Below are 15886 nucleotides of genomic sequence, written 5' to 3'. Positions count from 1 at the left end.
TCACTTCGTTATTTTATTTTTAACAACCCCTACCTTCGCTGAGAAGTAATGAGTAGGCAAGCACCAACCACATCAGTCTCTTGGGTTATGGTAAAAAAAATTCAAAAAAATCCTCATAACCTAAAATAATCATCTATAGCCTATCTATCTTGGGCAAGACACTTCACCCTACTTGCCTCGGGGGAATGTCCCTGTACTTACTGTAAGTCGCTCTGGATAAGAGCGTCTGCTAAATGACTAAATGTAAATGTAAATGTAGCCACACAGGATGAGATGGTGGACTTTATCAATGACTAGTTCAATGACACTGTTCAGGGTACACAGACATTTGAGATTTTAACCCTTGTGTTATCTTCGGGTCATTCTGACCCATCAGTCATTGTGACCCACCGTCGTATTGCGACAAATTTACCTCATACAAAAACAAAGTGAAGCATTTTCTTTTAACTGTCGGGCTGTCTCAGACCCCCCACATTGGAATGGTTAAAAGAAAATTATTTTTATTTGTTTTTGTATTGGGTAAAATTGGGTAAACACAACGATGGTTCGTTATGAACCTTTGGGTCATGTGACCCGAAGGCAGCACGAGGGTTAAGGAGAGTTTTGGGGTATTTTCTGTTTTACTTTTATAGTGACATGAAAGGCAGGGGAGCTAGGGCATGACATGCTGTAAATTGTTCAGGCTGGAAACAAACTTGTGGTAAGGCCTTGGCCTATGTGTTTATACTCTACCCAGTGACAGGGGCACCCCCATGTAGAGATTCAGAATTGCATTTGGGCATAGTTTTGTGATCGTCTGCACTACATTTTCACCAGATAAATCATGCAGCTTCAGTAACAAAGCAGCTGCACATCAGTCTGAGATATTTTGCACAAGCTTTTAAACTCTAACAGCAAAACAACTCCAACCCAATCCCCACAGCTCCTCACTGCTCCCTCATACAAGCCTCCCGAGCTTAACAAGACATCTCCTAAAAAATTAATTACCAGTTTCAAAGGAGATGGGGGTAATACTGTAGGATGCAGTGGAAAGTAGATCAGTAAACATGGAAACAGCCTGTAAATTGTGGTCACTGTCAAGAAGAAGTCTCTCAAAGCAACCAAAAAGGGATTGTGGAGAGGGTGAAGGGGCTTGTCCATGCATAGCATATCACAGCCATTTAAACCTACTTTGATGGGGAAAGTCAGCAGTAATTTGATTTAGGTTTTATCAAAGCAGACATGGTTTGGAAAATTCTGTCTTGAATAGTCTGACATGGCGTCTGGCACCCTGTCATTGTGATTTTATGAGAACAATCTTTTAGGTTAGTTCCAGCAGCATCAGCAAACATACTTTTTACAGAGAAACTGAAAGTGCAGCATAGAAGTGAAGAGAATAGGATACTGTATAGCCTGTAGCCAAAACAGTTGTTATGATAAAGCAGAAGTCCAAAGCCAGCATTAGTACCAGTTGGATTCAAAATAGTGTCCACATTTTCCACTCAAGGCTCTACCATCCTGAACAGACACTGTCTGGATCGATAATATATGAATGAGAAGAATACTCGGCACGTTGAGCGCCTTTATCTTCATTGTGTTACATGTCCTCCTTACTGTCACACGTTAATGGAAAATATGGGCCATATGACTTCATGCGCACATCAAACCCCTTGTGTGTCGTTTTCTATTAGCCATGTGACATGGGCTCACTTTCATTTCACACCCGCATCTCTTGCTCAGGGCATTTTTTTCAGCTACTTTTTAAAATGTTGTCTAAGGTTTCAATTAAACTCTATGATGTATGACAAATTTTAATACTTAATTCATGAATTACTCCTTGGTTTATAATGATAATGCGTTACCATTTTACTATCAGTTTAAGTGAAAAAAGTCAGAAAGTAAAATATTTGTCTGAAAATTTTAGAAAAATCCACAAGGTAAAAATAAATGGTAATTTGCCTTATTAAACACACGATTAGCTAAATTGCGTCCACTTTATAGCCAACTGTTCAATATCGAACCTTCTCTTCTCAACTGGGAGTGTTGTGGGTGTGTATTGCCTACACATGGCCCACTGCATGATTCCATTCCTATAACGTGTTTTAATTGTTTTACATACTCTGTTGTATCTGTGCAATAACTGAACTGTTGCTGATGTAATGACAATGTTAAATAAATTCAAATAATTTTGCAAATAGCTCCCTGTGCAGTATCACATTTAGAAAAGAAAACTTACCGTTGTACTGTGTCGCTATTGTTCATAGTAAACCTAGTAAAGAGGATATGTCAGCATCATATCGGCCCGATATCTAGCTTGTGTGCTGGTTTAATGCAGTTCATTGCTTTATATCTGACTTGATAGGGGGAGGTACCCGAGGAGACTCAATTGTCACGTGGGTGGTATGGGACGCGACAGACAAATTATTAATTTATCACTGAAACAATCTCTAGCTTCCTTCTCCTAAAATATACATTGATATATTTATACCGAATAATTTGGTGTAGAATCCCCTGTGGAAACCATGTTTAGAATTGACTCTTCAATTCAAACATGTTCAGAGAAAATTATATCCAGGTAAAACAATGTAGCCTATTTGGTTATAGGCAACCCACGCACGCAGTCATTGACAGGGGCCTATGATAACAGGGACTATTTGAATGTCAGTTAGTTGCGGTCCTCGTTGTAAACCAAACCTGGCATCATTTGCTCAACAGTTAATGAAGTAGAATGAGTGGACCTCCGTTAAGATTGTCCCTGTGAAATACATATTTGCCATGGACAATGGGAGCTGCTTAGACTTAAAACGTGCACCTTAATGTAAGTAACAAACAAAATAAGCACTTTACTCAGTCTTTGATCTCCAGGAATGTCTTCTGTTCGTTTTCTCTGTGAAAAAGCCAACAAAAAAACAAAATTATATTGCTAAATAAGGTTCACTAAAGGAACAACTGAAAAGGGAAATGCTGTGACCACACTTCCTCAACCGTCTTTGTGGTCTCTTAGTTTTACATACCTCACTGTGCTGTAGATGTGTTAAGGAATACATGGCCAGGGTTGGGTAGGTTACGTTTTAAACGTTACTCCGCAACCCTGAACATGGCTGCAATAAATTTTAAGCTGCCACAACAGTAACCAAAAAATATTGGTAGGCTAAACTGTTACAAAGATCTGACAATACAATAAAAATGTCATCAAGTCAAAACAAAAACAATAATCAATAAAAATGACAAAAGATTTAAACTTGACATGAGGGTGTTTTTACATGATCAATATTCAATTATTTTATTTCCGTGTTTGGTAAAACTAAAATTACACAAGGAATGTACTAGGACATAACATGCATGACAACAGAGTAAAACTTAATTCCAGACGATATCTTCTTCTGATTAACCTTTTTGCATTAGCTTGGGTCAGGAGCACAGTGCACAGGATGAGCGAAGGACACTTGGCAAGGCTGATATTAGAGCTGGGTTAAACATTCCATTCCTTTGGGTGCTCTTAATTCAGCTTTCAGTATATGATCAAATATCAACTGAAGTGCACAACTAACTAAACTGACAAGGTAAGTAAAATCAAGCGCACCCTAGAAGTTATAGAAGGAAAACCGGACAATGAGTCTTGACTTATAGGGCAAGCTTTATGTGAGACAACACTAATGCAAAAAAAAATGGGAAGGGTTAGGCTTCATGGTTTCTTCTCTGCCATCCTGTTACTTTCACCATTTACCCGACTTATAATGTCAGGTAAAAATGTATATTACTAATGTAGACAATCATTCTTAAATGCTGCTTGTTGTTAATATCTTCCATGGGATGAGATCAGTTTTTCCACCGCATTTGCTGCAAGTAAAAACAGGGAACTTGTTCACTGACAGTGAAAATATTTAACAGAAGTAAAAACAACAAAACAATAATTCAACACATGTTAAATAGTGATATTATTTTTCATAAAGGGCACATTTATTCAAATAAATAAGTGCTTCTTAGAACAGGATCTTGATGCAGCCCCTAGTCTAATTCTCCCCTGCCACTATTGTGGTGGCACTGACACTAGAAGCCTGTATCATCAGCAAGACATCATTTATTCTTCAATGACCTTACCAGTTTCCTATACACCATCTCCATACAGTATCCTCATTAGAGCCCGACCGATATATCGGCGGGGTGATTATCGGCCGATATTGGGCATTTTCCAAACTATCGGTATCGGCATTTATAATGGCCGATAAATGAATATTACATTTGTTATTTTTATTGTGTTTTTGTTCAAAGGACTTTAAGTTTCATATCTGAAGTTTGTATTTCTATACATTTTATTTATCAGAAACTGCATTAACATATTATTTTAGTGAGGAAATAATAACAGGAGTCAGATGGCTGATAAGTTAGGGAATCGGGCTATTAATCAGAAGGTTTCTGGTTCGATTCCCGTCCAGGGGTAGTCCCTGTACTTAGTCGCTCTGGATAAGAACTTCTGCTAAAAGTGACTAAATGTAAACTACAAATAACTACTGTTAGGGAAAACAGTTTGTTTTGTTACGCGTTTATGGATTTTTAAAATATTTTTTTATATTGGCCGATATCGGAATATTGGATTGTTAAATCACCAAATATTTGTATCGGTATCGGCCTTAAAAATCCTTTATCGGTCGGGCTCTAATCCTCATATCTACACCTCAGCGTTAAGGCACCCAGGGAGTTGTTTGAGTCACAAAGAAAGAAAGAACAGAACTTATTTCCCATGTCTGTGTAGTCGGAGTCCCCAGTTTTGTCAGCCATATTACCGGGTTATTTAGGATTTCCTCAATCTTTCTGTCCTCTGGAGACCCCCTCTCCATCTTCCCCCGGTAAACAATCAACTGCTGCCGGTCCTTCAGATCCCGGTAGGTCTATAATGGGGTCACACAAAAAAACATCAGTCATCACAACTGATCCAATAGAGCTTTTTGAATATTGGCAATCATTGACATTGTGTTATGTGAAGTGTATCCATTTGCATATACATATCTATAAATGTATGTTGTGGGACTACGTCTTCATCTAGTCCTGCTAGCATCTATCCTTATCCATGTCTCACATTGATGATGGTATCATGGCACTTGTACTTTTGCGCCAAACTGATCTTCATGTCAGTGTCATCCACCAAATTCACATACTCTTGCAACACCTGAGAGGAAAAGAAGAATGGATGGAAATGAGAGTTAAAGGAAACGGAGCGTCATGGACCATTTGATATTATGGCATATACAGCCGAATACATATATTTGAGTGCATTCATACAGGCTACAGCATAAATTAGGGTGTGGCAATGACAGAATAAAAGCTAGCCATAGGAATCCTACTTATGTCAAATACAATACTAAACCAAATCTTTGCTCTCATAACCAAAGTCCAATGCAGTGTGAGATGCACACATTCCTTCAAAGCACTGAGATAAAAATACATAAATAAAAATGATAGTCTGTTGGCTACCATCTTTACGAGGCACTACGGAAGCAGATGACCTACCGAGACAGGTGCGTTGTTTTTCTGCAAGATGTCCACCACTCTGTGGAATCCTACGGGGGACTTTTTCTTGGTGTAGCCAAGCCAGTTCTTGGAGGTGAACAGTGCATCAACATCAAACCACTGTTTCAGCTTTGCCCTGGCACCTAGGGCTGTGAGAAGATACTGTTTCTCTGAAATCTGTGAAATGAAAGCAACATTAGGAAACGTACCAGTACTAGGAAAAGTCAATGTTGTGAGTCAGATGGCTGAGCGGTGAGGGAATCGGGCTAGTAATCCGAAGGTTGCCAGTTCGATTCCCGGTCATGCCAACTGACGTTGTGTCCTTGGGCAAGGCACTTCACCCTACTTGCCTCGGGGGAATGTCCCTGTACTTACTGTAAGTCGCTCTGGATAAGAGCGTCTGCTAAATGACTAAATGTAAATGTGAGTCGTTAGCCTGGGAACCAGAAAAATATTGTGTGTATTTGCTCTGGCCGATTTATGGCCGATTTCTACTCGGCAGTGGGTCAATCACCACCGTTTATTTGATACGGGTGGGTTTAATATGATTCACGTCTGTACAAAGGAGCACTGTTGAGACATTTTTGTAAACAACCAAGATAACTTTGTATCCAGGATGCTTCCGTCTTACCCTGAAAGTCTTCCGAATGTTGGCTGGGCTGCTGTACGTGCCCTGTGGGGGAGAATGGACCATTGTCATCCTTTTCCCTCAAATGCCGCAAACTCACAACATATACCAGTACGATTTCATAAAAATACAGTTACTCAAACAGGCTTTTACCATCACACACACACCAAAAAGCTGGAGGTAATAGGCTCAGATCATAATCAAACAGTCTGCAGTAGCAGCTTACGTCAGACTCTCCGAAATGGTAGAAGCAGGAGTAGTACAGAGTGGTGATGATGGGCATGTTGAGAATGGAGGCTTTCCTGGGGTACTTTTTAAAAATGTCTGTCTGGCCGCTGCTCTCCACCTTTTTGTCATTAGCCTGGTTTTAACAGGGATGATAAGAATTTTTTCACAAACAGGACAGTTAGTGAGACATTTTCTGTGAGAAACTAAATGTACATAATGGGCAGTTGGCCCTTCCCTATTTTGTATGTACAAAAAATATACAGTATAATATCAACAAAATACTAACAGTGATAGAAGTGTACACTTATATTTTACCACACAATATATCTCACCTCAATGATGATCTGTCGCTCTAGGAGTGTGTAGTGGTCTTGAATGTGCATAGCATCGTCTGGTGAAAAGGGGAGACTAAAAAAAGACAGTTCTTGCAAATTGTGATTTCACTCCATGTCAATAACTACATTATTAATGAAATGGCATACTTATTTCACCTGTACTATCTGGGAAAAGGTTGCAGTATCATGATGCTTCATGAATTGAACCTGCACTCAAATATTTTAAGACAATGATAGTTCCCCATGAAGGGAATGAATATTTTCAAAATAATGTACAAAATAAAATACAAGTTTTTCAATGTTTTCAAAATTACATAAACATAAAAAAAAGTCCAGCAAGTCTTTACCTGAGGCAGCTCTTCAGGTGATCCCTCCGTTTGTTTTCCTCTTTGATATTGAGGTATTCTCTGTACTGCAACAGCTAATTCGAAACACAACAACAACAAAAAACACCAATAAACCGCAAGCCTTAAGTTAAACATGCACTGGCTTGGACAATGATAGTCTGGATCAAATCCCTGCCTGCCATATTTCATGATGTTCTATGTTCATTTGTTGTGTGTATAATGCCGAGTGAGCTGAATGCTAATCAAATTATATTCTTTTCTTAAAACGATTCCACTTTTCGGCCTCATCTTTTTGTAATGCCAACTCGAAATGTGTAAGGACATACCGACATGTCTTCTGTTCTTCCCAAGGACCTTGATTGCATGACAAGGTGGAGAGAAACAGACAGGTATGACCTTGAAGTTTGACCGCATCATGTGACAAATTCAAAAATTTCTCACTCTTGCCATTCTCACACTCTGACCTACTTGAACAGCTCCAACAAACTCTTCTGTTCTCCCATTTCCTTAAGGTAGTGAATGTAATGCCGAAGAGCTATTTCCCTACTTATCAACTCTCGAAAGAGAATTTCTGTAAAGAGACATTGGAGACATTGTCGTTACCTCATAAAGTCAAACACAATAAAGTTGCTTTTGCTCTGCTGTCAAAAGTATAAAATCCCTTCAAATGAATCTTAACTTCATGCTTAACTACTTTAATCAAAGCTTTTTTTTTTATAAACATCTTGCAAGGTCATAAGGTCAATTACCTTGAAATACAAACTGTACGTACAAAATCTCATTGAAATACCCTTACCTCTGCCTAATGATTTCTTTAGATATATCAAAATCTGCAATAAGGCATTTGAGAGAAATAGTTAAGAGTATAGTGTTAGAATGAAAATAATTAGTTTTTATTATTTTCTGTTCCAACAAAACAGAACTGTACCGCCGTGATGACGTTTCCATCATGTGCGTTCACAGCCTCGTCCAACAGTAGCAGTTTGTCTTGTAAAGAGCGGAACTTCTCCAAAGAGTAGCCCTATGGGGGGAATACAATCAAATGTAACTCTTGATGTAAGGGTCACTTTGTCACATGAATTTGAATGCACATTAAACCACTGTTGTAGTTACCTTTCCCTGCTGCATTCTCTTCACTGTCTCCTCAGGAGTCCAATCGCCTACGTAGTCCTGTAATCACAACAGGATATGACATAAGTGAACTAATTACATGTTTACAAAAAATTGTACTAATCTAGAGCAGTTTCTTTATATGGTTGATTGGTTATGGAATTATTTAAACTGCGTTACTGCTGTACCTTGTATTCTGATTTTGGCTTCCGAAGCTCTGGGGCATAATGTCTGGTGTGCGTATCACTAAAAGCTATAAAGATAACAACGGAAATGTTTACGAACATTGAAGTTGTGAATAATTCCATCTACTAAAGGTCAGTGAAAATATGTGTTCTCTCCCTGTCTACACACCTTTGAACACACAAACACAATAATGCATCTTATTTAGATTTAGCAAATGCTAGCAACAATTGTGCTTACACTCAGAGAAGGACTGTTGATTGCCAAATTTGGTCTTTGCTGTGTGAGAAAAGTACACAAAAGTACAGGTAATATTTAATATTTTCAATATTATTATAATATGTACAGAGTAATAAGCGTGTCTATATGAACCGTATTAAGCACTAAAGAATTTACCTTTGAATAAGGAACTTAAGGAATACCCTGAGTTATTCTTGGGCAATGAGGGAGCAGTGTCTATTTTGGGGAAACCCATCTCCCGTTGTTCGCCTGTTGTTGTCCGGGTGCTGGAGGCCGTCTCCTTGACAGACCAAGCAATGCCTAAGGAAAACACATGATCACTTCAGGACACACAAATCCCTCTTCTTCGCCTCAGTGTCCCTTTAAATAGAGCAGGTTGAACAGGCTATTTTTCAGATCTATTTTAGCTCTAAGACAATAGGAATTATAGGCTTCAATGCATTAATATCATCATGTAAACATTAATAATAATCCTCTCACTTCCAATAGGTTCTCCACTCCAGCTGACCTTCTCCACGTCATCGTCATCTTCATCAACGAGATCACGAATGCTGTTCACTGCCTGTTTGGATTCCTTAAGCTACAAAAAGTAAATATTAGAAATAAATACTGCAACAGCCATTTCTAATTGCACACTGTATTACAGGTTTAACGACGTCTTCCATAATATGACAACGTGTCCATGACATAGACATAGCCTTCTAAAGGATAATTTCTGATCTATTTACCCTGGTATAGTCATCATCATCGTCCTCAAACGTGAACGCTTTGACCTTTAAATTCGAACTGTTCCAATAGTCTTCCTCATCCGGCTTAACCCTTATCATCTGGAAAAAAAATGAACAAATCACGTCCACTACTAGGTACCAATTGACCAGCTGTTTACAAAACTGAAACGAGGTGACAGAAGTGGCTAGTTAGCTAGCCTCGTCTGTGTTGTTTTGAATACTACGATCTAAACTGCTTAACCAACCAGCATAGTGCACGCTATGTGATGTACGAGAATTGATTTGCTGACAAACCTTATTAACGTTATTAAATTAAACAGTTCTGCTAGAAGTGTTAGCCTATGCCCCTTAATTGATAGCTGGTTTACCCGCCTGTGATGAAGCTTTAAATCTAGATACTCTTTCTGGAGGCTGCAAAAAGGTAGAGATACCTCAGATAATAACGTACAATTAAAACTATACAGAACGACACTGTATATAGTAGTTGAATAATAGATAAGTGATACATTAATAGGCAATACATATAGGCAACAATTTACCTTTTACTTGTAATAAGATAGCGTTTTAGCAACACCTCGACTTCAGAAGTTGCACTGTGGTGCTTTTGGGAACTGTAGTTTACACCTGTATCGTATACTTGACGTTTCCGCATTTGCAACACTAGTTTAAAACGACTATAAACACAGTTTGTTCCATTCTTCTTCCGTGTTGTACTGTAAGCAATGGTTTGCAGACTTCAATTCAATGCCAACATCGCAATCAGATGATAAGATATTTTCTTTTTATAATATACAGTGGATTATCACCGATGTGTTACGTCATAAACCTTTCGGAAAACGGTCTTCCTGCTGTGTCTGAACAGTCAGTCGCACTGAAAATCACAAGAACCTATCACACTGAACTTCAAAATAAAAGATCACATAAAAAGATATCTAGCTATGCGACCACTGTATGCCTATTTTGTACTTCAAAACTGTGAATAATATTTATATTATCTATGTACTACGATTTCATGCGATGCATGTTATTGAGACATTTCATGTTAAATATGTACGTAACATGTCATATGTATTTTGAAATTAGTATGAGGATGCTACTTCCCCGTTCGAGCAATTTCTACGGCGAGGGAAAGCGAAGCCATTTTCAGCGAGTTTTCTAGAAACAATTGTCGTTATAAATCAGGCTGCTATCAGACAATTGAACAGATCCGAAGACCCGGGGTTTAAAGTCAGTCTCACAAGTTTTACTTTGTTGCGATTTTTGCTATTGCAACTGATTATCTTGTTTGTTTAGCCAAAAAGTATTATTAGTGGACGCTAGGCTAGCTATCTAGCTAACACAACACGGCACGCTGTCAGTGTGCATGAGTGTGTGCTGCTGGCGTGGTGGTGGTTGTACCCGGGCTGGCTAACGGTAATCGCGACTTCTAGACAGTTGATCAATACAACGTTTGCTAGCTGTATACATTGTCAAATCGGTTGGGTACAGCATTTCTACTAGTTTTTCTATCATATAACATTATCATGGCTAAGTGGGGAGAGGGGGATCCGCGCTGGATCGTGGAAGAGCGAGCCGATGCGACAAACGTCAACAACTGGCATTGGTGAGTACTGAGTTAGCATAGCTAAAACCCAACCTTGATAGGAAACATTGGGGTCGATTCAGACTCAACGCTATATTTGATCGTTCAAAGACAAACAAGCGTGGTTAGACCTAGACTGAGCCAGAAACGCTTTTTAACTAGACTTGCCAGCTGGGTGGAGAGAAATGGCACCGTAGCAAAGCTACACCTGCTACCGTACCGTAGTGTGAGTTACAAGAGTGAAAATTATTTAGCTGTATAAAAAATCTAGTTTACCGTCTGCATCTGGTCTGTGGTACTGTCTATTTACCAATATGTCATATGATTGCCATAGGCTTGCACTGAAAGAACTGCTGTGTTCTGACTAGATATCATCTTTAAAAACCGGATTGAATTGACTAGCTTTTACCTCCAACAATAGGGCAATTTGCACTGTATTTTCTACCATACTGTTTACAATACATTTGAATCTGGGGATGACAATACAGTATTGACTCTGGTGAGAACTAATAGAAGTAGTAGGTCCCTTAGCAGCTGCCCCATGCCATGGCCTGTCCCAAATCCCCTGGAATGTTGGTGCAGGACTGCTCCAAGGGGGAAAGGGAAGCTATTTAAGGAACACCAAGGGTGGTACAGGATAAGCAGATGGGAAGAAGGATATTTTTACATCTGACTCCATAGGCCAACAAGCCTTTCTTTTGATATGACTGCAAACAAGTGTGACATTATACTGTTTGTACTGCAGTTATATTATGTATTTGTTGATATTCGATATCATTTTAGGCCTTAGGCTAATGTGGTCCTCAAGTCCATAACCCATCCACTTTGAAGAGAACGCTGACAATTATGTTCATTGAATTGATTGTACTAATAATACACATTTCTAACCTTAAGTTTTGAATTAAGTCTTTGTTTTAGGTGAATACCAAATGTATCTTTTGCATCAAAATTAGTCAGAACTGTAAGTTTGAATACTATCGTGGGCACTGTGTGTCCCTCACAGGACGGAGCGTGATGCCACAGGGTGGTCGTCAGACAAGCTGAAGGAACTGCTTCAGGGAGTTCGCGTGGAGGGTGCCGAGGGCAGCATCGAAGTCACCGACGTCCCTAAACTGGAGGGGGAGGCATCCATCAACAATCGCAAAGGAAAGCTCATCTACTTCTATGAATGGGTCGTCAAAGCATCCTGGACAGGTAATCCCACCAACGACAACTGAACAATTTACCAAAACATTATTAATAAAACAGTCAGTCAGTATATAGTTGAGCTGTTTCTCCATCTTGATTTGGCTAATTACAAGAAGGTGTGAGTCATATCATTTAGTGTATGTTAATGTGCTTCTCAGGTAATGATTTATTGCTCTTCTCATACGTTAGTTTCCATGGCAATTCTCCAATACACAAAGCCCAAGGATGGTTGACTTTGTGGGTGGGTGTGTTGCCATTGTATTTCTTTTCAGAGTTAAAGCCTTGTGACTGTCCCTTCCCTCTTTAGGAACTACAAAAAACGGTATCAAGTACAAAGGGAACATAGATGTTTCAAACCTATCGGACGAAAATGATATGGACGACTTGGACGTAAGCGAGAGCTGAGATACAGTCAATATTCATGCACTTATTTTACTTTATATCTTATTTTATATTTTACATTGGATAGTATTGTTTAGAATGATTTCGAACCGTTGTACATTTTCTATTTAAGATTCTTAAATGTTTATCATATGCACCTTCCTGCCATAGTAAATTCCTTGTTTGTGTAAACTTACTTGGCGAATAAAGCTGATTCTGATTAACCTGAGATAACATTGTTCCATTGTTGGTCAGATTCAGTTTAAATGCTAGTTTTTAAGTGTTGTTCATTTCATGACAACGCTTGTTGTGATCTCATGGGTGTTGTCATCGGCATCACAGATCAGCGTCTCGTTGTGTAAGGATGAGCCCAACACACCCCTGCTCGACCTCATGAAGAAGGAAGGGATCAAGCTGGTCCGAGCTGCCTTGGGGAGCTACGTCGGCCACCTCAGGACAGGTCAGCTTTCAGACCCTATTCGCCTAAATGACTTTTGAGTTTTAGCTATTATTTTAATGACTCTTGTGAAATACCATGTTGACCTTCAAGTTGCATGTAAAGGTGATTTCTGGCGATTCTTGCTTACAGAGTTCACCCAGGGTATGATCTTGCCCACGGTGAATGGTGTCAGTGAGCCACAGCCATCGCAGTCCAAAACTCAGAGCCAGGTTAAAGTAAAAACTCAGGTGGGTGGTCCCCTCTGTGCAGCACAGTGAGCCTTTATGTACACAGTGACGAGCAAGTGGCCAACTGGCTAAACATTCATCATTCATCATCACGTAGAATAACATAATAACACTCTTTTTCAGAGTTAACATTAGTTCAGTAACTACGGTTGTATTGTAAAAAATACAAATAAATCCAGATTCTGTATACGTGTGACGTCTTTATCACTATCTAATTATATTTTATGTTCATAGATTACCTCCTCAGTCAAAGTCCCAGCTCCTGCACCCAGCTCAGGTGTCAAGATCGCCACCTGCAAGTTCAGTCTTAAGGAGAGGTTCCTGACCTCTGCCGATGAGCTGTACAGAACCTTCATCAACCAGGAAGTAAGTACATTGAGCATAAGGATGGCAGTTTAAACATATAGCCAGCTTGATGATTCGCCTTGGCTGAGTTCATGGGAAGGCCACCCTTATGCTACTAAAACTACCTAATTGTACTTAATTGTACAGAATGCCACCTGCAGCTTTTACCAGCTGTAATCACACTTATACTTCTCTCAATCCTACTGTCTAATAACAAAGTGAACAGAAAATAATAGTAGGGTGGATTGTACGTTGTGTACTAGAGTATTATGACGGGAGTCAGGTGGCAGAGCGGTTAGGGAATTGGGCTAGTAGTCCAAAGGTTGCTGGTTTGATTCCCAGCCGTGAAAAATTATGTTGTGTCCTTGGGCAAGGCACTTCACCCTAATTGCCTCGGGGGAATGTCCCTGTACTTACTGTAAGTCGCTCTGGATAAGAGCGTCTGCTAAATGTAATGTAATGACAGGTGTCACATTGTGCACAGCTGGTTTACTGATACGGTTAGCGATACTGTTGTTTTACAGCCTTGAATCTTGGAGTCATATTACACTGCAATAGAGTAACAATGCAACATTTAAAGTAGAGTTTTCAGACAAAACTCACCATTCAAGTATTTCCAGTATCCTCTTGGGGAAATTGGGGAGGAACTTTCTTTTACTCTCCCACAGAGACCCTCATGTGTTGCAACTCTGTGTAGCTTCATATTATATTTAAGGAAGGAAGAGACCCACAGTGGGACAGATTTGTAGTATGCACAATTACAGAAAGTACAGTAGAAGGTTAAGGATCAGAAGTAGGCTACATGCTAACTACTGTGTTTCAGTGGTTAAACTGAAATTGGGTCTGTGTTTACTGTCCACACTGCAAAGTAACCACAGCTTAGTTGACAGTTGCCAGGCAACGTAAAGAAGAAATAATAATACAAGGGCAACAATAATATTGAAGCCCCTCTCTGACCATTCTTAGATGGTCCAGGTGTTCACTCACTCAGCAGCCGTTGTCGAGGGATATAAAGGAGGGAAGTTTCAGCTGTTGGATGGCAATGTCAATGGAGAGTTCCAGGATCTGGTAAGACTATACTTTTTAACCTGTTTAGAATAACATGACACCATGAATAAAGTCAAACGCGTCTTTGAAGACACCTTGTGGCTAGTAAATGTATAGCAGCACATAGATTTCAGGCACAATTATTGGGTTTTGGGGTATTTAATTGAAATGTGTGTCTTTTTATTACTTGTTCTAGGTCCCAGATGAAAAGATTGTCATGAGATGGAGGTTCAAGACCTGGCCAAGTGGTATGTTGTCCCTGTTCCACCTGTCAGCTGTAGAGATTTGTTTTATTTGAACGTGTGTGTAACCCACCCCACATCCTTCCCCAGAACATTACGCTACAATCAGCCTGGACATGAAGGACCTGGGAGACGAAACTGAGCTCAAGCTGGAATGTAAGGGCGTCCCATTGGCAGAAGAGGATCGTACGAAAGAGGGATGGAAGAGATACTACTTTCAAGCCATCAAACAGACTTTCGGATATGGCATCAGTCTCTAATGACAGTTAATCCTTTTGAATTATGTATAAAAGAATAAGAGTACCTGGTTATTTAATGTAAATGCTCTCCCCTTTCGACTCATTCTCATGCAGCACCAGTCCTACAGTGTCAGCAGAAACAGACCGTGCCTTGTCCTGTTGGAAGACTGCTGGTTTAAGATTCTTAGGGCCACAGTTTACTGTCTGTATTATGAGCGCATTCGGGAAAGGCAATGTAGAGCACATGTCACTAGATCTATGTAACTTCTATTCACCTGCCTAAAGTATTTGGATTTGGACTTGTTCTCAGTTCGGCACATTTGGTGTGTCAGATAAATAAAATAAATGCAACTGAATTTTTACCGAACCAGTGTGTGTGTTGTATTGTTATTCGAGAGGGGCAGTCCTAAATATATTGTTACTTTATGTATATGTAACATTCTGTATATTCAGAATTGTAACCCCCTGCAATCTTTGACGTTTTCAGTCTGGACAAAATGTTTTCCAAAATTCAGAGAAAAAATTAATATTTAACAAAGTCTGCACTGATAAAAAAAATCCATGCTAGGCAGCTGTACATCAATAATTTACTGTAAGGGATGCATAATACATGTTATTTTGGCCTGACAAGTATTGAAATAATGCATGCAACTACCATTATAATTGTCCCTTATCAAAAACTCAATCACATTGCCACAATATTTTCCTGTTAAACGACAATATTTCATAACATGCTAGGTTATTTTTAGTAATGACATGCAGTAGTGTACACAATCTTTAATATTACACAGCATTGGAGATCAGATCACCTGGAATCCGACGCCAACAGAGCAGCAAGCTAATACGACTGTCTGGTCTCAGGGTGTTTCGTTGTCGTGGACAAACCTGT

The 15886-nt window shown here is 39.4% G+C and overlaps 2 protein-coding genes across 3 annotated transcripts; one reads left to right on the top strand and one right to left on the bottom strand.

Moving 5' to 3' along the window:
* Nucleotides 1-3249: 3249 nt before the first annotated feature.
* vipas39 (VPS33B interacting protein, apical-basolateral polarity regulator, spe-39 homolog) lies at nucleotides 3250-10142 on the bottom strand. 2 transcript variants are annotated; one of them, XM_067241390.1, is made up of 19 exons: nucleotides 9826-10142; nucleotides 9287-9385; nucleotides 9039-9138; nucleotides 8715-8858; nucleotides 8559-8597; nucleotides 8324-8388; nucleotides 8139-8195; nucleotides 7954-8046; nucleotides 7822-7855; nucleotides 7494-7596; nucleotides 7352-7379; nucleotides 7026-7099; nucleotides 6676-6751; nucleotides 6342-6476; nucleotides 6119-6160; nucleotides 5488-5664; nucleotides 5057-5146; nucleotides 4764-4868; nucleotides 3250-3819 (listed from the first exon to the last, which is right to left on the bottom strand). In XM_067241390.1, the coding sequence occupies exons 2-19, from the start codon at nucleotides 9383-9385 to the stop codon at nucleotides 3799-3801; spliced, it is 1482 nt and encodes a 493-aa protein (XP_067097491.1). In that variant the 5' UTR covers nucleotides 9826-10142; the 3' UTR covers nucleotides 3250-3798. The 2 variants fall into 2 exon arrangements, with proteins under 2 accessions (XP_067097491.1, XP_067097490.1); XM_067241389.1 differs by lacking the exon at nucleotides 9826-10142 and adding an exon at nucleotides 9532-9616.
* Nucleotides 10143-10441: 299 nt separating this feature from the next.
* Nucleotides 10442-15364, top strand: ahsa1a (AHA1, activator of heat shock protein ATPase homolog 1a). Its single transcript, XM_067241532.1, has 9 exons — nucleotides 10442-10889; nucleotides 11872-12062; nucleotides 12364-12446; nucleotides 12780-12897; nucleotides 13027-13124; nucleotides 13359-13490; nucleotides 14436-14537; nucleotides 14713-14764; nucleotides 14849-15364. The coding sequence occupies exons 1-9, from the start codon at nucleotides 10810-10812 to the stop codon at nucleotides 15016-15018; spliced, it is 1026 nt and encodes a 341-aa protein (XP_067097633.1). The 5' UTR covers nucleotides 10442-10809; the 3' UTR covers nucleotides 15019-15364.
* The last annotated feature ends 522 nt before the right edge of the window (nucleotides 15365-15886 follow it).

This window comes from Osmerus mordax, chromosome 8 (genome assembly GCF_038355195.1).
Source record: "Osmerus mordax isolate fOsmMor3 chromosome 8, fOsmMor3.pri, whole genome shotgun sequence".
NCBI classification, from domain to species: Eukaryota; Metazoa; Chordata; class Actinopteri; order Osmeriformes; family Osmeridae; genus Osmerus; species Osmerus mordax.
Note: the sequence above shows the minus strand (reverse complement) of the source record. Positions and strands in the feature narration are given on the sequence as shown.

Coding starts and splice junctions, on each gene's coding strand:
- ahsa1a (XM_067241532.1), top strand. CDS start 10,810: ATGGCTAAGTGGGGAGAGGGGGATCCGCGCTGGATCGTGGAAGAGCGA. Junction 12,447..12,779: donor ATGATATGGACGACTTGGAC/GTAAGCGAGAGC, acceptor TCGGCATCACAG/ATCAGCGTCTCGTTGTGTAA. Junction 13,125..13,358: donor AGGTTAAAGTAAAAACTCAG/GTGGGTGGTCCC, acceptor TTATGTTCATAG/ATTACCTCCTCAGTCAAAGT.
- vipas39 (XM_067241389.1), bottom strand. Junction 7,380..7,493: donor AGTTTGTTGGAGCTGTTCAA/GTAGGTCAGAGT, acceptor CATGCAATCAAG/GTCCTTGGGAAGAACAGAAG. Junction 3,820..4,763: donor AGGAAATCCTAAATAACCCG/GTAATATGGCTG, acceptor TTTTACTTGCAG/CAAATGCGGTGGAAAAACTG.